Source organism: Onthophagus taurus, chromosome 11 (assembly GCF_036711975.1).
Source record: "Onthophagus taurus isolate NC chromosome 11, IU_Otau_3.0, whole genome shotgun sequence".
NCBI lineage: Eukaryota > Metazoa > Arthropoda > Insecta > Coleoptera > Scarabaeidae > Onthophagus > Onthophagus taurus.
The window spans coordinates 27,679,768-27,703,748 of NC_091976.1; the positions used below are offsets into that span (position 1 = coordinate 27,679,768).

At 31.3% G+C, this 23,981-nt stretch overlaps 2 protein-coding genes across 4 annotated transcripts; one reads left to right on the plus strand and one right to left on the minus strand.

Annotated features, from left to right (window-relative positions):
- The first annotated feature begins 1,258 nt into the window (after positions 1 to 1,258).
- Positions 1,259 to 19,314, plus strand: LOC111423710 (receptor-type tyrosine-protein phosphatase H-like). 3 transcript variants are annotated; one of them, XM_071200150.1, is made up of 13 exons: positions 1,262 to 2,000; positions 4,989 to 5,240; positions 10,109 to 10,348; positions 10,405 to 10,677; positions 10,729 to 12,618; positions 12,677 to 13,117; positions 17,735 to 18,064; positions 18,127 to 18,203; positions 18,253 to 18,387; positions 18,448 to 18,722; positions 18,776 to 18,911; positions 18,967 to 19,030; positions 19,082 to 19,314. In XM_071200150.1, exons 1-13 carry the CDS (start codon positions 1,457 to 1,459, stop codon positions 19,165 to 19,167), a joined length of 4,743 nt encoding a protein of 1,580 aa, XP_071056251.1. In that variant the 5' UTR covers positions 1,262 to 1,456; the 3' UTR covers positions 19,168 to 19,314. The 3 variants fall into 3 exon arrangements, with proteins under 3 accessions (XP_071056252.1, XP_071056251.1, XP_022912778.2); XM_023057010.2 differs by lacking the exon at positions 4,989 to 5,240 and having other exon boundaries at positions 1,263 to 2,000; XM_071200151.1 differs by lacking the exons at positions 18,253 to 18,387; positions 18,448 to 18,722; positions 18,776 to 18,911; positions 18,967 to 19,030; positions 19,082 to 19,314 and having other exon boundaries at positions 1,259 to 2,000; positions 18,113 to 18,194.
- LOC111423711 (uncharacterized) lies at positions 18,743 to 23,605 on the minus strand. Its single transcript, XM_023057014.2, has 2 exons — positions 23,308 to 23,605; positions 18,743 to 23,230 (listed from the first exon to the last, which is right to left on the minus strand). Exon 2 carries the CDS (start codon positions 23,223 to 23,225, stop codon positions 22,350 to 22,352), a length of 876 nt encoding a protein of 291 aa, XP_022912782.2. The 5' UTR covers positions 23,226 to 23,230; positions 23,308 to 23,605; the 3' UTR covers positions 18,743 to 22,349.
- Positions 23,606 to 23,981: the final 376 nt, after the last annotated feature.

Below are 23,981 nucleotides of genomic sequence, written 5' to 3' on the forward strand. Positions count from 1 at the left end.
ATACTTCTCATTTTTGGAATTGACGTTTTGTTGGTTTCTTTTTCAATTCTACTCCATGTCATTTTGGGTTTTAGATTTTAAGACTCTATGACCAAGCGTATTTATGTCTCTCCATAACGTGTGTTTAATCCATCCGCACTTTCTTAACTCGTGGTCAGACTATTTGGCAGGCATTTGTTGATAAATACCTATGCTTTGCTTTTTTATGTCTTCAGTAACGAGCCACGTTTCGCGTCCATAAAGCAGAACTGATTTAACATCAACGTTGAAAACATGCAATTTAGTTTTTCCCTGGAATTTATCAGCGTAATCTAAAGCTGGTTAATCTAGATGCTGCAGTCCGAAAGGTTGCCTTTTTCGCTATTTTGACAATTATACCTTCAAGCCATTCTGCAGGAAATATCTCGGTAGTTCAGATATCTCGAGATAAGTGATATAGCAGATCACTTATCAACACTTGGTGCTCTTCCATTCTTTATTTCGCTGATAGCTTTTGTAATTTCTTCTCTGGATGGATTTGTTGTTGTAATTATTCTATGTTCTCAGTTTTTTTTTATAATCTTGTCCTTTTTCATAAAAAATACACGAAATGTGTATTTAAATCAATAGATATATTTTTTTTTAATAAAATTTTATCTATTAGATTTATTATTGGAAATAACGATACGAGTATTTCAAGTTTAACTGATTATCTTTGTAAATACACGTTTTTACGTTATAACTATAGGTGATCTTATCAAGTTAGAATATTTATATAACTATCATTGATTGTGTACTTTTAGTAAAAGCTTAAAAAAAGTATTTATTAAGTCACGTAAAAATTATAAGCCGAAACTAAACACAGGATGTCAACGTAGAAAAGGCATATGCCCATTCTTTATGTAGCACTTAGACTCCGTTTCCGGGTTATATGCTTCTGGTAACTAACATCTGTTCAACAGCTTTAAGAAGGTTCTTCGTTTTAGTAACAGCTTTAGATGTTTATTAGGGGGTTGATAAATTTACCCTTAATAAAGAAATTTTTTAAAAAATTAACTAAAATAGAAATACGAAATTAAGTAAGAAATAAAAAGTGAATTTTGTGAAGTACTTTTTCTTTCGTTAGTAACTTGGTTGATTTTTGTAGACGACAGCTCTTATTAAATTTCCGTTAAGAACATAATTCGCTCTAAAAATAACTCGGCCACGTTCGTTCTCCTCATTGAATTCCCTATGTGGAGTTTTTAGACATTTTCATCAGTCGTTTCTCGTCGCGTTGGTAAATCGAAACAATAACTATGACATCAAAACAAGATAAAATCGTTATCCAGATAATATAAATCAAATTAAAATAACACCATATCTACAACATTTCGATATCAGAAAAAAAGTTATGCAGCAAAAAAACATAATAGAAATGAAACGAATCAAATTTCATCATATTCATTATATTTTAATTTCATAATTTTGTCGTTTCATGAAAATAATCCATTTTATTATTTCAATTTTATTTTGCGGACTACCGATAAGCAACTTCCTTTCGGTTTATTCGTTATCGTTTTATACATGTGCGCTTCCTCCTGATGGTTCTAGTGATCGTACTCTAGTAGTCGTCGTTGTCGCGTTTAAAACAGTGCGTGGTGTCTACGAATCGTCCGTCGAAATGTTTAAGACGAGACGATTTCGTATTGATTTTGAAGTGTTTGTTTTTATTTTTGCGATTTTATGCGTCAGATTTTATAGTTGCGCCACTGATATCGCTACAACTGAAACTGTGCCTTACACTGACACTACACAAGAAAGTAGTCAATTTGAGACTATGACAACCCAATTTTTTAGTACAAACAGTGATTATGAACAAGATTTTGTGACTGAATCATCGACGGATGTTGAAACGTTTAGTTTATCGGATAATGCAAGGGACTTTGTAACGGATACATTTAGTAGAGGAATAACACAAGATGAATCGACAACTGTGTTTACAACGGAAGAGATAACAATTCAATCTCCATGCCAAACTGGTAAATTTTTATTTATTTGTGTTTCTAAAAAATTATTTTTTATTAAATTTTTTATCAAATCAATATTAATATCGAGTTTTATTAAAGTGAAGTATCACCCATTAATTTCTAAAAAAATACGAATTGATTGATTGAATAAATAAGAATTATCTGATTTTATTTAATACTATTTTTTGATTACGGCAGTGTTTGGTCTGCATATTAAAGATAATCAATTTGAGTGCAAATATAATTAATAAGATATTTAGATAGTTGATAATATTAGACTGTTCGTTTTAACGTTAATTAAAAAAGATAGTGGTTTATATCCTTAGTAAAGTAAATACCAACAATTTTTGGTTTTTAAGTCATAAATATTCATATCTTCTTTAAAACACGGTTTGGGACCATAACATTTTCAGGAATAACAGTAACCTGGCGTGTAAAGAAATGATTTAAATATACATATGATTCAATTTTGATAGCTATGAATTGTGAATCTTTGATGTTAAATGTCAAAAACTGTCATTTTTGACTCATCATCATCATCATTGGCACCACAATTCCTAGTGGGTCTTGGTCTGTTCTAAGATCAGCTTCCACTCTCTTCTATCTGGTGTCTTGGCCTTCCAGTTTCTAACTCCCAGTATTTTTAGAATTGCTTCCACCTGGTCCTTATTTACAAAGACCAAGCATTGTAACGTTTTTCTCTTATAATATGCGGAGACTGATATGGACCAACAAGAAACAAGTGAGAGGTAAAAAGATTTTCATTTGAATCCCATACATGAATCCCTTACTGCCCGTCGACTTCAACTGTATCTCAAAGCCTTAATGGGAGCTGAAAATACTTGGACCTCAGATGGATATACGTTGTGTTGGCGAAGGATAAGGAGAAGGTAATAAGCTTTTTTTCTGATCTGGAAAGATGTCCTCGTCCTCAGCCTCGTCTCGGGTCTGTTAGCTTATTAGTAGATAAGAACTACATACATATATATTTTTTCTTTTGTTATTCAATTACAAGAATATTGTTATAGTTATTTTCTTTTCTTTTTTCTCCATTATTTTATAGTAATGGTCCGGTTTTTCGTTGCATGGCTGGCATTGTTTAATTAGCTGGAAGCAATTGCACGTCTTACAATTAATCATGATCTTTCTAATATTTTGGATTGGTCTAAACGTTATGGCCTTAAATTAAATACTGCTAAAATTCAAGCAATTGCGTTTGGTAGTCGACCTTTACTGGCAAAGCTTAATGATTTTTCACCCATTCACTTAATGTTTGACGGTGACATTATTCAGTTGTCAGATACGGTTAGAAACCTTGGGGTGGTTATGGATTCCACAATGTCCCGGAAACCTCAAATTCAATCCGTCTGCAGAAAGGTCTATCATTGTTTCCACTCGCTAAAAAGTCTCCGTTGCTTCCTTCCTCCCATGGTCCGTCGTAATCTTTGTTATTCTCTGATTTTCCCTCATATAGATTATGCTGACACGGCATATCCTGATCTTTCGGTAACACTCCGAAACAAACTTCAAAACAACTGTATACGGTATATCTTTGATGTCGAGAGATCTCAACACATAACTCCATACCGTCATTATTTACAGATATTAAGCTGTCAGAATCGTAGATTGTTTCGTATATTGACTATGTTGTATACTGTTCATCACAATCAAGCACCAGGGTATCTGTACTGTATATTTCAACGCTTGTCGTCGCATGGTTTACCCACTAGATCTCAGTTAGATTCTCTGCTTATGTTCCCGACCCATAATACTGAGATTTACCATAAATCGTTTACTGTGCAGGCCATAACCCTTTGGAGTAGTCTGCCTACTGAGATTCGTAATATTCCTCACTTTATGACATTTAAAAACCATCTAAAACGTCATTTATTTACTCTCCAAGTATCTTCCTGAGAACTTCTTCTTTCTTTACTTCTCTTCTTCTTTTATTCTAGCAACTAACATTATGCACCGTTTTAGTGACCATAGGTTTAACGTAGCAGCTTGCCATTTATTTATTGTTTTTTTATATATATTCAGTATACTGACTGATTGGGTCCTTTGGAAGATATCGCTTACCTGATAAATCGTTTTTTTTTATCAAAAACTGTTTGGCAGAACATTTGCTTTGGAGGTTTCTTGTCATCCATCCTTTCTAGATGACCGAGCCACCTTAGCCTATAGATTTTTATGGATTGTCTATTGGATGCATCACTCTGTTGAAATTCTTACTGGGAACTCTTAGCAAGTTTATCCCTCTTCAGTTGCTGCAGTCCGAACGGCTGCCTTTTTTGCTATTTTGACAATGATGCCTTCAAGCCATTTTGCAGGAAATGTCCCAGTAGTCCAGATATCTCAGAATAAGAGATATAGCAGATCAGCAATATCTTCATCACTCACCTTCAAAACTTCAACTAGTATCCCGGCAATACCTAGTACTCTTCCGTTCTTTAATTCTTGAACGAAACTACGAGCGTCGAACTACAAAATATATAACAGATCGCTTTTAACAAATCTGAACGAAGTAACGTAATAATGGTCATAATAGTGGCATTGGAGTTATTGGATTTCAATTGCAATTCGAGCAAAATTAAGGTTTTGGATGTAGGAGAAACCAGAAACTCTGATGTACCTTGTGGTAGATTAGAACTAATTTTGAAGCATAAAACCTTAAAAGTAGTTATACAAGTTGAGTCAATAGTCACTCCCAACATTGTGCAACAAACATAATTGTGCCAACCTTAAATTTTATGTCAATAATCAAGATTCTATATTTAAACTTACTCTTCCACGCCAAGGTTAATACGTGCGCTTGTACAAATGTATTTTTGTAAAAAAATACAAAAATATTCGTTATCATTAAATAAAAAAGTAATTTGTTGATTGCTGATGCATTCAATTGATTCCATTTTTATTGATTACCTCGATTTACACAACGAGATTAACAATAATTCATCAAATATGATTAATGTTCCTAAAAATAGAGATTTTTCTCTAAAGGTTTAACGATATCACCACCAATGATAACATCTCACTCGATCGAGTTGGGTTGGGGACAATTAAATGCGGCGAGATGTCGTTTTAAGTACGACGTAAATATTAAAAGGGCGATTTACCACCCGAAAGAATTACCGTATTTTCGGCACGTTTCAAGACCGAGACTACTGTTCAAAAATCTCGAGGCGTGCACCGCGTACAACGTTTCGATCAAATCATCGTCGGGGGCCGTTTATTTGAGCACCCTTCGTACTTGTAAGTAAGCTAAACAGCTTTTTTTTGATAAATCAAAAAAAGCTCAAATGCAATACTAAAATTATTACTTCCACGCTTTATTAAACAATATCTTGTAAGCAAAGGGGTTTAATTATTTAAAGTAATACGATTTTTCTTGCTGCTTTACTAAATATGGAAGCTTAATAAATATATTACGGCTATATTTAAATTATTATTTAAATGTGATAACAAATGCATTTTTTCTTTATAATTTTTAACATTTCAATGTTTATTATTTCTGAATGGTGTTCGTAAATATAAGGGATGATTCAAAAGTAATGTGCTATTAGAATAATAAAAAGTCAAAGTGTTTCGATCTAAAATATGTTCAAGATGGTCGTGCTCCAAGGTGGCAAATAGACACTGATAGCTGCTGAGAGGTCTTGAAAAGCACTTTATAACATTGGTACACTGATATTGGCTTGAGTAATAAATTTCTTAAATGATGGTCAATTTTCTCAAATTTTGCAATTTTCACCGATTAAGTTTTAAAAATTCGTATAAAATTCATTTCTTGGAATATGAGTATAAAAATTTCCCAAAGTGTTAATAAGAGTGTCCTCTTTCCAATGAACCAACACGTTTTGAAAAATAACTTTTAGTTTTTGAGAAAGTATTATTTGAAGTTTTGATAAAATTTTCGATGTTACAATTTTCATCGATAACTTTCAAAAATCGCTATAAAATTCATTTCTTGAAGGATCCTTGTGGAAATATCACCAATTATTAATTAAAGTTCCCTCTTTTTAATGCAACAAGCCGTTTTGAAAAATCGCTTTTAGTTTTTGAGAAATAAATTTTTGAAATGATCGACAATTTTCTCCAATTTTGTAATTTTCGCCGATTAAGTTTTAAAAATTCGTATAAAATCCAGTTTTTGGAATATGAGTATGAAAATTTCCCAAAGTGTTAATAAGAGTGTCCTTTTTCCAATAAACCAACACGTTTTGAAAAATTACTTTTAGTTTTTGAGAAAACAATTATTGAAGTTTTGATAAAATTTTCGATGTTGCAATTTTCATCGATAACTTTCAAAATTCGCTATAAAATTCATTTCTTGAAGGATCCTTGTGGAAATATCACCAATTATTAATTAAAGTTCCCTCTTTTTAATGCAACAAGCCGTTTTGAAAAATCGCTTTTACTTTTTGAGAAATAAATTTTTGAAATGATCGACAATTTTTTCGAATTTTGCAGTTTCCGCCGATTAAATTTTAAAAATTCGTATAAAATCCAGTTCTTGGAATATGAGTATGAAAATTTTCCAAAGTGTTAATAAGAGTGTCCTCTTTCCGATGAACCAACACGTTTTGAAAAATAACTTTTAGTTTTTCAGAAAACAATTATTGAAGTTTTGATAAAAGTTTCGATGTTGCAATTTTCATCGATAACTTTCAAAATTCGCTATAAAATTCATTTCTGGAAGGATCCTTGTGGAAATATCACCAATTATTAATTAAAGTTCCCTCTTTTTAATGCAACAAGCCGTTTTGAAAAATCGCTTTTAGTTTTTGAGAAATAAATTTTTGAAATGATCGACAATTTTCTCCAATTTTGTAATTTTCGCCGATTAAGTTTTAAAAATTCGTATAAAATCCAGTTTTTGGAATATGAGTATGAAAATTTCCCAAAGTGTTAATAAGAGTGTCCTTTTTCCAATAAACCAACACGTTTTGAAAAATTACTTTTAGGTTTTAAGAAAACAATATTTGAAGTTTTGATAAAATTTTCGAGGTTGCAATTATTTTCATCGACAACTTTCAAAGTTCGCTATAAAATTCATTTCTTGAATGATCCTTGTGGCAATATCACCAATTATTAATTAAAGTATCCTCTTTTTAATGCAACAAGCCGTTTTGAAAAATCGCTTTTAGTTTTTGAGAAATAAATTTTTGAAATGATCGACAATTTTTTCGAATTTTGTAATTTTCGCCGATTAAGTTTTAAAAATTCGTATAAAATCCAGTTTTTGAAATATGAGTATGAAAATTTCCCAAAGTGTTAATAAGAGTGTCCTTTTTCCAATAAACCAACATGTTTTGAAAAATTACTTTTAGTTTTTGAGAAAACAATTATTGAAGTTTTGATAAAATTTTCGATGTTACAATTTTCATCGATAACTTTCAAAATTCGCTATAAAATTGATTTCTTGAAGGATCCTTGTGGAAATATCACCAATTATTAATTGAAGTTCCCTCTTTTTAATGCAACAAGCTGTTTTGAAAAATCGCTTTTAGTTTTTGAGAAATAAATTTTTGAAATGATCGACAATTTTTTCGAATTTTGCAGTTTCCGCCGATTAAATTTTAAAAATTCGTATAAAATCCAGTTCTTGGAATATGAGTATGAAAACTTTCCAAAGTGTTAATAAGAGTGTCCTTTTTCCAATGAACCAACACGTTTTGAAAAATTACTTTTAGTTTTTGAGAAAACAATTATTGAAGTTTTGATAAAATTTTCGATGTTGCAATTTTCATCGATAACTTTCAAAATTCGCTATAAAATTCATTTCTTGAAGGATCCTTGTGGAAATATCACCAATTATTAACTAAAGTTTCCTCTTTTTAATGCAACAAGCCGTTTTGAAAAATCGCTTTTAGTTTTTGAGAAATAAATTTTTGAAATGATCGACAATTTTTTCGAATTTTGCAGTTTTTGCCGATTAAATTTTATAAATTCGTATAAAATCCAGTTCTTGGAATATGAGTATGAAAATTTTCCAAAGTGTTAATAAGAGTGTCCTCTTTCCGATGAACCAACACGTTTTGAAAAATAACCTTTAGTTTTTGAGAAAACAATTATTGAAGTTTTGATAAAATTTTCGATGTTGCAATTTTCATCGATAACTTTCAAAATTCGCTATAAAATTCATTTCTTGAAGGATCCTTGTGGAAATATCACCAATTGTTAATTAAAGTTCCCTCTTTTTAATGCAACAAGCCGTTTTGAAAAATCGCTTTTAGTTTTTGAGAAATAAATTTTTGAAATGATCGACAATTTTTTCGAATTTTGCAGTTTCCGCCGATTAAATTTTAAAAATTCGTATAAAATCCAGTTCTTGGAATATGAGTATGAAAATTTTCCAAAGTGTTAATAAGAGTGTCCTCTTTCCGATGAACCAACACGTTTTGAAAAATAACTTTTAGTTTTTCAGAAAACAATTATTGAAGTTTTGATAAAATTTTCGATGTTGCAATTTTCATCGATAACTTTCAAAATTCGCTATAAAATTCATTTCTTGAAGGATCCTTGTGGCAATATCACCAATTATTAATTAAAGTATCCTCTTTTTAGAGTTGCTTCGTTAGATAAATTAGCATAAAAAAAATCACTTTGCATTGTGGATCCAAAGTTGACATATCTCATCAGCTTTCTTATTAATTTTATTTTTAGTTCAGAAATGCACCAGAAATTATAAGCATAATGGCTGGATAACCGGATATCCGGCCGAAGGGGATACCGATTATTCGGCTTTTCGCAAAATCACTATCCGTTTCATCACTAGTAAGCCATTGGGGGATTTTAAAGATTAGAGTTGCGATGGAACATTTTGGACGATATTGTGAGCCATTAAAGTTTTATGTTTTTCACAAACTCCTTATTCATGACCATAAAAATATCTTCTGGTATCATAGATAATCGGGATTAACTTATATATTACTACAATTTATTTTAGGCACACTACTTTTGAAACACCCATAAACAGTTTGATGTACAAGGTGTATCTGAATGACTGCAACAAACTTCAAGGGGTGATTCTTTAGTGAATTTTAAGGGTACTTTCATATATGAACCATGGGCGACTTCGACCCCCCTGGGGAGCTACGCCCCTTCAAAAATGGCTGAAAATTTTGGTTTAATTTTTTTTTCTCAAAAACCATAAAAGCTAGGAAAATGAAATTTGGGGAATATGTTTAACTTATAATAGGACACGTTTTGACCCTATTTGTACTTTCAACCTACCCTTCTAAACTACTAAACGTAACCACCCCCTTTGCATTTTTGCAAAAATTTTTTTTATGCAGGTGATAAATACATTAGAAAAATTTTACATAGATAGATGAAAGTATTCTAAAACTTTTTTGTCTCTCTGAAATTTTTCCAAAAACGGCTAATTTTTGAGAAAAAAAATAGTAAAGCAAACACTGTTCGTTAAACAATGGGGTTGTCGATCAAAAGTTGAAATGAATTTTGAATGAAAAAATCTTAGTAGGCTTTGCAATCTTTGTCAGAAATATTTTTGACGTTTAAATGTCAGTTTTTCTTACTATTATTATTGTTTTTCAAATTAATGTTTGAATAAAGTTCAATCGCATTTACGCTCGTTCACTCGACGTTTCAAAATTTTATGATATTTAAACGTCAAAAATATTTCTGATAAATATTGCAAAGCCTACTAAGATTTTTTCATTAAAAATTCATTCCAACTTTCGATTAACAACCCTACAGCTTAACAGTTAGTGTTTGCTTAATTATTTTTTTTCTCAGAAATTATTAATTTTTAGAAGAACATCAGAAAGACAAAAAAGTTTTAGAATAGTTTTATCTATCTAACTGAAACTTTTCCAATGTATTTATCGTCTTCATAAAAAAAATCTAGGCATAAATTGAACGGGGGTGGGTACGTTTAGTAGTTTAGAAGGGTAAATTGAAAGTACAAATAGGATCCAAAAAAATTTTCCGCTATTTTGGAGGGGTGTAGCTCCTTAGGGGAGCCGAAGTCGCCCATGGTTCATATATCAAAGTACCCTTAAAATTCACTAAAGAATCACCCCTTGAAGTTTGTTGCAGTCATTCGGATACACCTGTATATATTGTTTATATTTTAAGTATTATTATTGTTGTAGTTCCCGATGAATTAAAAGATATAAAAATAACCAACAATGCTAATATTTACAATTTGAGTTGGGGAAAACCAACGATTCAAGAATGTAATAAATACAAAATATCGATAAACGGAGTTGAAGAAAAAATAATTGAGACGAATTCGATTGAAATCGAGAATACTTCGAGATTGGAGTGTACGAAGATTGAGATTTCAGCTGTGGATGTTGAAAATAACGTTGGAAATGCCGCAACAAGATTAAGTAGGCTATAAGATAATATAAATAAATCGTTAATTTAAAATTTTTTTAATTAATAGTTCCAGGTGAAATATCAAATTTAGAAGCAACGCCCAAAATTTACGAAATTGAGTTAAATTGGGATGCGCCAAGTGATGGAGAATGCGTTGATATGTACTATATTTATCTTAATGATGAAAAATACAAAGAAACCACTATAACAACAGAAGTGTTAACAGACGTAGAAGCTTGCACTACCCATAATATTCGAGTTACTACAGTTTCTAAAACAGACGGAGATATAGTTGAAAGTGAAGGAGTTTCCATTAAAGCTAAAACAGGAAAACCATCAAGTAAAAAAATTAAATTACAAAAACATCAGTGTTTAATCTTTTTTGTTTCAGCTGCAAGTTCGGTAGAAAATCTTCGGTTAACATCAGAAGCAACAACTTTATCAGCAACTTGGGATCCACCAAAAAATACCGGAGCTTGCATTTATCGGTACACAATTCGATTGATGGGAAGCCAGTCAACTATAGATAAATACACAGAGAACACGTTTATAAACATCGAACCAGTAACTCCATGTGAAGATTACAGTTTTATGATATATCCCCAACTTTCTGAAGCAATAAATGGCCTCGATATAACTCAAACTACTTCTATAAAAGAATACGTCACTCCACTCCCTGATATTAAAAATTATGAAACTGAAAAGACCAATATTACTTTTAGCGTGAAATTGGTTGATTATACATCAAACAAGTGTAAAATATCATCGATTAACGCAACTTGCATATTTTCAGGGGATAATTTTGAACCATGGATGGTTAAGGAAAGCTCATCATCAATAGAATATACAGATTCAACAACTCGACCTATTCAGGATATTGTCGTCGATGAGCTTTCACCTTACACTAATTATTCTTGTGATATTTTCGTTGTTAACTCAGCTGGGGCGTCAGAACCAGCCAATCTTGGTGTAGAAACCAACGAAGACGTTCCAAGTAAACCCGAAAATTTAAACACAAAATCCGACGAAAATAAAATTTACATAACTTGGGATAAACCATCAAAAATTCCCGGAATTTTACAAGATTATAAACTCGCTATTAAATACGAAGAAACGAAACACTTTATTCCAAACTACTGCGAAATAAATAAAGAAGATGTTGTAAGCCTCGTCAACGAAAATAATTATTTATTTGAATCATTCGTTCCTAACTCGATTTATTCGTTAACTATTCAAGCACAAACGGGAGCGGGTTTCGGAGAAGAAGCCTCAATCGACTTTGAAACCGAACCCAAAATATCAAACAAAGTAATAAATCTAGACAAAAACGTTACAATAAACAATGACGAGGTATACGATGTATCAATTAAAATTGTTTGGAAACTCCCTTGTACAAACGGAAATTTAATTAAATTTAACTATATCATTGAAGGCGTAAAATTGGAAAACGAAGAACCATTAAAATCGATCGTTGAAGAGATTCAACCAAACGAAAATATTAAAGATGAAAATTACTATTTTGAGATGTCAGCTGAACCTTGGGTGAAATATACCGTAACAGTTTACGCAGTAACGAAAGGAATTGAAATAAATAATGAATTAGATGGTGAATTTGACTCGATTGAAATTATTTCACCAGAAGGCCGACCTTCACCTCCTCAAAGCATCACCGTTACGGAAATAACATCAACAAATGCCCAAATTTCTTGGGAAGAACCCAATAACAAAAACGGAATAATCACAAATTATCAAATTAATATTGATTCTATCAGACCACTTCATGAAGTTAATGATTTTGATTGTGAAAGTAAATATAGTTTCTCTGATGAAGTCAATGAAACGTTTAACTATTATGATTATAATGATTTTAAGCCAAATTATGAATATAAAGTTGCTGTGAGAGCAAAAACCGAATCAGGATATGGCGAAGCTAACGAGACTATCCATATAACATCAACAGCACCTTCTGAATCAGTTAGATTAATTCTATATTATTTCATAATTAAAGAAAGTGAAGATTACGACGTTAACTTAGGTGTTGTTTTTAAAGAACCGTGTCATTTAAACGGAAAATTATCTTCTTATAAACTCACAATTCAAGGAACTCGATCTGGTTTTCCTGATGTGAGTGTTACAGATGAATTAACAGAATACACGGAAAAAGGTTTTATTTTACCTTTAAAACCTGAATATACATACGAAGGATTTATTGAGGTTTACACAGAAGAAAACTTTGTTAGTGAAAAAAATTATTTGGATGGTTTTACATCTTCAGCCGGAAGTAAAATAATTATTATTAAAAAAAAAAATTAAAAATGATTAAAATAATATATTTTTAGTTCCAAAAGACGAATTTTCCCAAATTTCAGATCCCCATTCAATAGAATCCGAATCAATTAAGTTCGATTTGAACCAAGATACATTTTCTAACGAAATGGGTGAAATAATTTATTACGCCATTATTTTGGCCCCTGAAGATTACAATCCGCTAACAAATTATGGAATTACAAATGGAAGTTGGCCCGATACGGGAAGTTGGAGCCAAGATGAAGAATTAAAGGAGTATCAAACAACTCCAAAAGAATGGAATCCTTTTAAAAGTGGCAAAATAAGAAGTTCAAATGCGGTTTATACCGTTTCAATAGGAACTGAAAATTGCGAGGATTCGCAAGAAGAATATTGTAATGGAAAATTAAGGCCTGATACTTCGTATTCGTTAAGAGTACGAGGATTTACAAGTTATGGGTATAGAGATACCCCAAAAATTACTTTTTATACACGTAAGTTATAATAGTATAAGTTAATAAAAAATTTGCGCATGTGAAGTTGATGAAGTAGATTTTAACTATTTGTGTCCCGACGGTACTTTAAAGCACCGGTAATTTCAAATACTCACTTTAAACTGTAGTCATCTATTCGGCGCATTTAGAGCTGTCGGTACTTTCTACTATACAAGAAAGAATTTGTATAAAAAACGACGCAATCCGCACTTTAGGGTTTTTAGGTATATTTAAACTTATTCATCCAGATGTGAGGTTAGAAGTTTAGTGAAAAGTGGTGTTGTTGAATTTTGTTGTTCAAAAAGGTATCTCTTTGATAAATGGTTACTAGGTGTGATTATTACAGATCATTTTAAAAAGAAAGCATTGAGCTTTAATTTAGAATAAGTCTCATTCCTTAATTTCAATAAATACGGCTTCCAGGAATTTTTAAATTTGCATCTTTTTTGACTCTTTTAAATGTAAGTTTTATTTCAACTTTTTTTTTCTCAATATTTTTCCAATCCAACCCAACAATTATTATACATCATTTTAAAGAGAAAGCATTGAGCTTTTATTTAAAATAAGTTTCATTCCTTAATTTCAATAAATACGGCTTCCAGGAATTTTTAAATTAGCATCTTTTCTGACTCTTTTAAATGTAAGTTTTATTTCAACTTTTTTTTTCTCAATATTTTTCCAAACCAACCCAACAATTATTATACATCATTTTAAAGAGAAAGCATTGAGCTTTTATTTAAAATAAGTTTCATTCCTTAATTTCAATAAATACGGCTTCCAGGAATTTTTAAATTAGCATCTTTTCTGACTCTTTTAAATGTAAGTTTTATTTCAACTTTTTTTTTCTCAATATTTTTCCAAACCAACCCAACAATTATTATACATCATTTTAAAGAGAAAGCATTGAGCTTTTATTTAAAATAAGTTTCATTCCTTAATTTCAATAAATACGGCTTCCAGGAATTTTTAAATTAGCATCTTTTTTGACTCTTTTAAATGTAAGTTTTATTTCAACTTTTTTTTTCTCAATATTTTTCCAATCCAACCCAACAATTATTATACATCATTTTAAAGAGAAAGCATTGAGCTTTTATTTAAAATAAGTTTCATTCCTTAATTTCAATAAATACGGCTTCCAGGAATTTTTAAATTAGCATCTTTTTTGACTCTTTTAAATGTAAGTTTTATTTCAACTTTTTTTTTCTCAATATTTTTCCAATCCAACCCAACAATTATTATACATCATTTTAAAGAGAAAGCATTGAGCTTTTATTTAAAATAAGTTTCATTCCTTAATTTCAATAAATACGGCTTCCAGGAATTTTTAAATTAGCATCTTTTTTGACTCTTTTAAATGTAAGTTTTATTTCAACATTTTTTTTCTCAATATTTTTCCAATCCAACCCAACAATTATTATACATCATTTTAAAGAGAAAGCATTGAGCTTTTATTTAACATAAGTTTCATTGCTTAATTTCAATAAATACGGCTTCCAGGAATTTTTAAATTAGCATCTTTTTTGACACTTTTAGGTTATACGAAAATGTAAGTTTTGTTTCAACATTTTTTTCTCAATATTTTTCCAATCCAACCCAACAATTATTATACCTCATTTTAAAGAGAAAGCTTTGAGCTTTAATTTAGAATAAGTGTCATTCCTTAATTTCAATAAATACGGCTTCCAGGAATTTTTAAATTAGCATCTTTTTTGACACTTTTAGGTTATACGATAATATTAGTTTTAACTCAATACTCTTTTTCCCAATATCTTTCTAATTCAACCCAATGATTATTATACATCGATTTAAACAGAAAGATTTAAACTTCAATTTAAAATAAGTTTCATTTCTTAATTTTAGTAAACACAGCTTCTAGGAATTTTTGAATTAGCATCTTTTTTTGCCACTTAGATTATGCGAAAATAGGGGGATTGCATATTTTGCTATAATTGATTCCAAAGGCCTTTGAGTGTATTTTGATAGCGTGTGAATTCTGTCACAAAGTTTCAAAATTTTTAACTTCTTGGGACACAAAGGGTTAAACGATTATTAATCAGGTTCATGAAACGTCACATCAGAAAAGTGTAATAAGACTAATAAGTATAAAGGTAAAAAGTGTCACGTCAATGTATTATATAGTTGGTGTAATACCGTGATAAGAAGGAGAATTGGCATTCTGACGAAATGTTTACAAGTATCTTCAAAATCCCTAGAATCCTGAATCAGGATTGTAGATCCAGAAAGCCCTATTCCTCTTAAGTCAATCAGGTCCATTTTGTTGGCTCCATCCTGTTCTGCCATAACCTTGGAATAACCCTATGACCAGAGCTGGGCAGTAGTTAACTACTTTTTGTGTAAAAGTATTTATATTCTAACTACTTTTGTTCTATTAGTAGTTATACTCGATTATTTTATGCTGCCATAAAATTCGCAGAAAGTAGTTAAGAAAGTAGATAACTCCTCATTGTTAACTACTTTAGGTATTCTAACTATTTTTCTTTATTTTAATTCCTTTTAAGTAAGACAGTTTTTCCAAATATCTAGTATGTACTTATGTACACAAACCGCATTACAACCTATGGTTAGAACAAGTCTGTAGTTTTCATTCCATAAAGTAGAAGTACCAAAATAATTTGACTTTTAAGCATAATTCATGTATAACAGTTCAAACAGTTGTTAATTACTAACTAGAAACCTAGTTACCTTTAAAATAAGCTTTATACAGGGTGTTACAAAAATGTTGGGCTGGCTATACATAGACGATGTAATTTTTGCATTTATTTATTTATTATTGTAGACCTTTTTATGCATTTTTGTAGTTGTAGGTACGGCATTCGGTTTTTAGGACTCAAAACTGTATTTTATTATGTAGTTAACCAAGTAGTTAAACTACTTTTGGTGAAAGTCGTTAGTAGTTATACTCCACTACTTTTTTCAAGTAGTTTGCCCAGCTCTACCTATGACTTGGTTAACGAAGTCTCTTAGGTTAATATTTAATACAGTTACATAGAAAATACACTTCCAGCTTACATTACAACAACTTCAATTGAAAAAGTGGCGAAAATCAATTGTCAATAGGCTATTGTCGCCTCCATTCTGGATTCATTCACTTTGGCATAGAGATCAGCATGTCCTACATGCCTGCTTGGGAAATTGTTCCATTGTTCAATAAGGGCCAATTGAGCTTGTCCCAAATATGCTCAACATGATTAAGATCCAGGCTCAGAGTAGGCAAATTCACTTTTGGAACACCAAAATTCTTCAAAGTACCATGTTACGATCCTTGTCGTGCATTATCCTGCATTAACAGAAAAGAATTGCACACAAATCCGCTTCTCGATGATATCAAAAGAAATAAAGCCGAGCGGCCGTGGCGCTTTATTGGTACCATATCGCATAGAAACTAATAACTTCTTGACAATGTCAAGAAAAATTAAGACAAGGATTGATATCACAACACATATAGAAATTAACCACTTCTCAACGATATGAAGAGTAATAAAGGCGAGGTTGATTTTGAGCTAGTCCCAAATATGTATGCTCAATAGAACTAAGATTCAGGCTTAGAGTAGGCAAATCCATTTTTAGAATACCAACTTCTTCAAGGTACAAAGTTACGATCCTTGCCGTGTGTGGTCGTGCATTATCCTGCATTAACAGAAAACCATTGCTCACAAATCCAACATAAGGCATTATATGCTCTTCTATGATCTCTGATCTCCATAAAGACAGATTCTGCACTTTCTTAGGCGAAAGCAAGTCTACGTCTTTTGTGAGCTGTAGTAAGCAAAGGGCCTATAGCGCAACTGCAAGCTGCTAAACCACTATTCGTTAATTTTCGTCTAATAGTACAAAATGCTGACTAGTGTTCCTTGAGCTTGCCTAAGGCTGCTTTGCTAGCTGTTTGCATTCGATATCTTAATGCATAAATCATGACAAAGTTTTCATCAAATTTTTTTTGCATGGTTTTCAGTTGAGTTAATTTTTTTACCAGAATAACTGTATGTCCGAAATACAACATCTTTTGAAATTAATATATCTGAAGTATACAATAGATAAACATTGCCTTGTGGCTCTAACCATGATCGGTTTTAATATTGAGTAGTTAACAGCTTTCTGCCCAACTTATAGACAAGTACCTAGTACATCACCTTGTCAAACGAGAATACTGTCCATGAAAACTGCAGGACAGTATTTTTGATCTATTGTAGAATGTCGATTATGAAATCCAAATTGGAAGACGTTTTAACAGTAATCTTTAGATAGCAGTGAGATAGGCCTATATGATCTAACTTGATTCGCCGATTTGTCAGAATTTTCTGATCTGGTCTGTTTATTATTTTTTACGAAATTGTTGGTGTGTTCTTTGCACACTCGAACAACTGACATTTAATTGTCTTTCCACATTCCGTTGACTTACTCCATTTTCCAGCTATCTGCACAGCTCTTCGATATTTTTCATTCAATATTACCCTAAAAAAGATTTTGATCACTATCTTCATTTTCTTAGACACTAAAAGAACATTATCTCAATCCACAAAATTAAAATCTATACTCTTAACTTTACCTGCGTAAAGTATTTTTATAAATTTTTAATAAGTAATTAATATTTTGAAGCTTCTAAATTAAATTATGGCGCTTTAATTGGTGGAATTGTGGGAGCAGCTGCAGCTTTAATTATAATATTTATAATAATAATTGTTTGGAGACGAAGAAGAACGAAAAGTCAAGAAGAAGAGACTGTTTTGGACACTTTACCTTTAGTTCCGCAACCAGTGCCAATCAATAAATTTTTGGATCATTACGATGATTATAAAACTAATTTAAATAAATTAAAAGCTGAGTATAGTTTACTTGAAAGATTAGGAATCAGCGAACAATTACCGATGACGTTTGCAATGACCGATGATAATAAACGTAAAAATAGATATATTAATATACTGCCATGTAAGTTAGAAACAAATTAATTAATTTATTTTCATTTTAATTAAAAAGTAATAATTTTTTAGATGACGAAACGAGAGTGAAATTAGATAGAGATAAAAATGATAATTATGCTGATTATATTAATGCCTCATTTATAAAAGTAAGCATCAAACCACTTTTTAATAACAATTAAATCAATTTTTTTTAAGGGTTATTCTGGAAATGTTGAATACATAGCAACACAAGGTCCATTAGAATCAACAATAGTTGATTTTTGGAGAATGGTTATACAAGAAAACGTAGCTGTTATAGTGATGGTTGCTCAATTTGTGGAACATGAGAAAGTAATCTTAATCTTTATTTCTCCTAGAAACAAAAATTAATTTGAAGATGATTTTTTTAAGGCAAAATGTCATCAATATTTCCCCAATAACCACGAGACGATGGCAATAGGTGATGGTATCGAAATCAAATGTGCGAATGAAGTTCCATTAGGTAGTTATATTAAAAGAACTTTAATGGTTCAAAGAGAATTAATGCAAATAACGATAACGCATTTGCAATATATACAATGGCCAGATTTTGGTTGTCCAAACGATGCGGATTCTATGTTAGATTTTTGCAATATTTTAAGACAATGTGTTGAACAGTATAAAAGTAAAACAATTATTCATTGCAGGTAAAAAATAATTTTAAATCTTAAAATTTAATTAGTAATTTTTATTATTATAGTGCTGGAGTTGGTAGAACAGGTACTCTAATAGCTTTAGATATTTTACTTCAAACGATAGAAAATGCGGGTGATATAGACATATTTAAGACTGTTTTAAATTTACGTAAACAAAGAGTTCGTATGGTTCAAACAGAGGTAAAAATTTGTATTTCGTATTGTTAATTATAATTGAATTGATTATTTCTTACAGAAACAATACATGTATATTCATAATTGCTTAGCGGAATATATTACAAATCCAAAGAAAGGAGAAAGTAATTTTTTTTAATTATTGATAATCCTAAATTTATTTTGTTTTGTTTTAGCAAAAGAAACTGAACCAATCTACGAAAATATAACCAAAAAAAATGATGATGAAATATCGATTAAAGTTATTAAGGATATAGATTAAAGTAATAGCTTATTTTTTAGCAATTGCATAATTCAGAGACTTAATTTGTAATATTAAAGTGTACATTTAATTTAAATATACTAAAAATATAGTATTTATTTTTGTTAGGTACATTCCAAAGAATAAATATAGTTTGTTAAAAATGTAGTGTTTATTTGTGTTATTTAAAAATTAATACTGATATCATAAAACTGAGATAAATTGCATTTAAAGCAGTCTTTTGGATATGTTTTTTTATAGTTTATGGCACAGCCTAAACAACAATATGTATAGGGTCTGTCACGACAAGCTGCATAGGGGGTTTATCCAAGTAGCTCGTTTTAGCTAAAATATGTTCAGTTTTCTGCCACTTCCAGTTATACCAGAAAGGGACCCAACTTTGTTATTTTAAATCGAATGTAAGTACCAATCATCATATGTCTAGAGTGCACCATTTTGGAGTTATGTCAGTTTTTTCGAAAATTTTGGCAGAATCTTGATGCAAGATTAGATATAAAAACAATGTTTTTGTTATTTAAGTCCAAATAACCAAACCTAAACGTGAAATATCAATTTTATGCCCAATATTTCAAGGACAATTTTTCGTAACGGTTTGGTAGACCTCAAGTTGATACTTGTATTGGATGTAAAGAGCTAACCGTCAAAATAAAAAGTCTACAATTAGGCGACCATCCTAAAAGGGCCGCTGAAGCTGAATTAACTATACACGGAAGGAGAATCAAGAAGTTCCACAACAAGATATTAGAAATACGAAAATTATGGGAAACTCGTGATGACGTTGCAGCACTTGCTTTTGATTTTATGCAAAACTTGCCGCTACCACATCCTAATCCAAGAAATATTTTATTTGCGGCAACTTTGAGTCAACTATTTTGGGTGTAAAAAACTTGAAAATGAAAAGACCGTATTTTATGTATTTCATGAAGGTGTAGCAAACAAGGGAAATAATGAAATCTGTTCAATGTTGCAGCACTACATCGACAACTGACCTGGGCAAAACAAAAACCATACTGAAAACCATAGCAAAACGATTAAATTATTGGAAAGTGTTCATAAAACGAAGCGCCTTGGAAGTGCTTTGACATTTCTTACTCTATACAATGATAAAGGAGATGAATTCTTAAACAAAATTGTGACCGGTAATGAAACTTGGGTTTGTCATGTCACTCCAGAATCCAAACAACAGTCGATAAAGTGGAAACAACAAAAATTTAAGACAACTTTGTCTTCACTGGCGGCATCTTTCCATGAAAAGGGCGTACAAAAGTTGGTTTTCCGCTACGACAAATGTCTGAACAATGGTGCTACATGTAAAAATAAATTTTGTTTTGAAAAAATGTTTTTGTGTTTCTTTCTTCTGGACACGCCTTGTAGTACATTAACTTCTCCCCTCAGCTCGGACTTAACAATTTTCCAAGCAGAAGTTCTTGCTATAAACTTCTGCACCGCTTTAAACCTACAGAAGGGACAAAAAGGTGCATCCATAAACATTTTCACAGACAGTCGGGCAGCCTTAAAGGCAATTCAGGCCTACACGTGTGGCTCCGCACTGATCAGAGAGTGTACCAACAACCTGAGAGAACTCGCTAGGGGCAATGATGTTACCCTACGGTGGGTCCCAGGTCACAGCAACATTGAGGGCAATGAGAAGGCCGACAAGCTGGCCAAAGAGGCAGCAAACACGCCCTTCATTGGACCTCAACCTGGATATGGACTACAAAAAAGCCACCTAAAATAAATAATCAACAACTGGGAGGCTTCAAAGATAGCCTTACGCTGGAAAGAACTTCCAGGTCACAGACAAGCGAAGAGTATGATAACTCCGTCGCAAAACAAAACCAAAGAGGTTTTATGCCTCAGCAAAGGGGATCTAAGAACGCTCTCAGGCTACCTGACCGGCCATGTGCCCCTAAAATACCACCTCTTCCACATTGGACAAGCTGAGGATCACTTGTCGACTATGCAACGACGAGTCAGAAACTGCTGAACATATACTGTGCAATTGCGTCGCCAGAGGCCGTCTAAGGCACAACGTCTTCGGTAAAACTCCCCTGTTACCTATCGACATAAAGGTTCAAGACCTCAGGACAATACTATGGTTCATTAAGGACCTACATTTGCCCTAAACCTTTGGAGGGCTAAAGTTACAATAGATCTTATAGGTCGCGGTAACGAGAGGGGCCGCTCTCCTCAGCCCGGCAGCAATAATAATAATCATAACATTAACTTCTTTCCTGCTCTTATAAGTTTTATTCAATTACCCAAAGGCAACTGATAATTTAAAATTTTCAAATAACCACGATATTTCGTTTCTTTCAAAATTCTGCAAAAACCATACATTTTAGATATAGAGATGAAATGACAAAGTCCCCTTATTTTTCAGCGTACAATAGACTGGCGAAAGAAAAAAGTGAGGTTGCTATTTAAAAAAATTAACTTTTTGACGTTACGAGATAGGGAATTCGGTGCAAATTTCTGACCACCTGTATAACTTTTAAAACAAATTTTTAAAGATTATCTCAGCTATGGGTCCTCTCTGTGCAAGCACTAAACATATTGGACCGGACTGAAATGTAATTTCGAAAAATTATGTTTATTATGAAGGGTTGTATCTGCCAAAATTTTCGAAAAAAACAGCAATAACTAAAAAATGTGTACTTTAGACATATGATATAGAGATGCAATGACAAAGTCCCCTTATTTTTCAGCGTACAATGGGCTGGTGAAAGGAAAAAGTGGGGTTGCTATTTAAAAAAATTAACTTTTTGACATTTCGAGATAGAGAAATTCTGTGCAAATTTCTGACCACCCTGTATAACTTTTAAAACAAATTTTGAAAGATTATGTCAACTATGGGTCCTCTCTATGCAACCTCTGAGCATATTTGGCTACATATATTTATTGTGAAGGGTTGCATCTACCAAAATTTTCGGAAAAACTGAAATAACTCAAAAATGGTGACTCTAGACATATGATAGTTCTATAATTTCAAAATTTAGTGATGATCTCAAAAATTCGTGCCAGTAGTTTGCCATATACATATAGACTCAGCTCTTCCTGACAGACCCTGTACAAGATTACACAGTTAATCATTAATCCCTGAAAACTAATACATCTTACTGGCAACTTATTATTTAGAATGGATCTGATGATACAATATTAGAATAAGCGAATTATATACTTTAATTGTTATGAGGTGGAGGTGGATTTATCCAATCACATTTACCCGGTACATGATTTAAGTTACTCATAACATTACCAGTATGAGAAATAATTTCATTTCTATGATTAACCATTAATGGAACATTATGTTGATGATTTTGAATTGAAACATGATTTACATTATTTTCAGACTGTCTAAAATATAAAGGAAATCGATTTTCCAAATTTTCATTATGAACAAAATCATTTCGCGAAGAATTCATAACATTATTAACCCTATTTTGAATCACTTGCATTTGGGGCTTATCTCTATTAATTTTATTCTCACTTTGATTCAAATTAATTTTTCGTTGATCATTTTTCACCTTTTTTAACTCATTATTTTTAGCACCCACGCTTTCTTTTTCAACCAAAATCGATTTATTTCCGTTTTTTTCATAACAAAACCCCATATCAAATAATAATCTCCTTAAAGTCATTAACGAAAATTTGGGTAAACTTTCGTTTTCGTTGATTCGTTTACGAATCGTATTCAAAGAAGGAACAACACCGCGATATTTTAAATCGTAAATAATCTCTTTTATAGATTGTCGAACGGAATTATCGTACTTAATATCCCTGCTATTTATATTAATATTTTTACGAATCTTCGTTTTAGATGGTTCTTTAAAACCTTCGACGCTCGCCTCTTCTTTTCGAAATTGAAAAACACTTTTTTCACTACACCCAGTTGCTTTTGCAGTCCTTCGAACAACTTCTGTAACGCATATGTCTGGGTATTCTTGTTTGAAGTATTTGAAGACGTTTAAAATTATCGTTTTCTCTTTACACGAGTAAGACATGCCTTGCTTCATTTTCTTTATACCCTTTTCTTTATTTTGAGAGTGTTGTGCCATTTTTACTAATCATTTAAGATACAAATAAGATAACCTCAAAATTTTAAGAAAAGAATTTGAGATAATATAAAAGAAAATTTACCTTTTATTTAGTTAGATGCACTTATTTTAATCACTTTTTATGATAGGATTTAAAGCACAATCACATTTTCACTTATTAAAACGATAATAAAGATTAAAACGGTTTAAAACACCAAAATTGGACATTTTTAGGTTATGTGTGGTCATTTATGGTTATGTTTATATTTGAATTAGCGCGGGAAATTTAAAATTGGATTTATTAATTTAATAACGTTTTTCTTAAAAATATTTCTTAAATCGTATTGTACCTATATATTTATAAATATTTATTTTTATTTTGAATTTGTATTAAAATTTTTTAGGTTATTTATACTTAGTGAAGTTAGGTACTAAATAAATTTGAATAATCTTTGATTTTATCTTATAAAATTAATTATCCAAAAATATATTAATTAAATTCAATTAAAATTACACATTAAAATCATATTATAAGTAAAAAATCACTTCTTAAGTACTTCTTTCTTGGGTTCATAGGATAACATATAAGATGTTTGATAATATGTCATATTTGGAGAACCTTTTGAAGCAGCTTTAGGGGATCCACAACAAGCATCAACATTTCTACGTTGCGTACATTTTCCCGATTCATCCCTTTTACGTTTATCATTAAAACAGGGAATTATTTCAACTGGCGAATTCTGTGCTGCTACACTAAATTTGGAAGGACCAATGTTT

Bases quoted from the DNA above. Each gene is read 5' to 3' on its own strand.
- LOC111423711 (XM_023057014.2), bottom strand. From the start codon at position 23,225: ATGGCACAACACTCTCAAAATAAAGAAAAGGGTATAAAGAAAATGAAG.
- LOC111423710 (XM_071200150.1), top strand. From the start codon at position 1,457: ATGAAAATAATCCATTTTATTATTTCAATTTTATTTTGCGGACTACCG. The intron at 10,678-10,728 runs GTAAAAAAATTA...TTTTTGTTTCAG, and splicing joins TAAAACAGGAAAACCATCAA to CTGCAAGTTCGGTAGAAAAT. The intron at 18,065-18,126 runs GTAAGTTAGAAA...ATAATTTTTTAG, and splicing joins ATATATTAATATACTGCCAT to ATGACGAAACGAGAGTGAAA.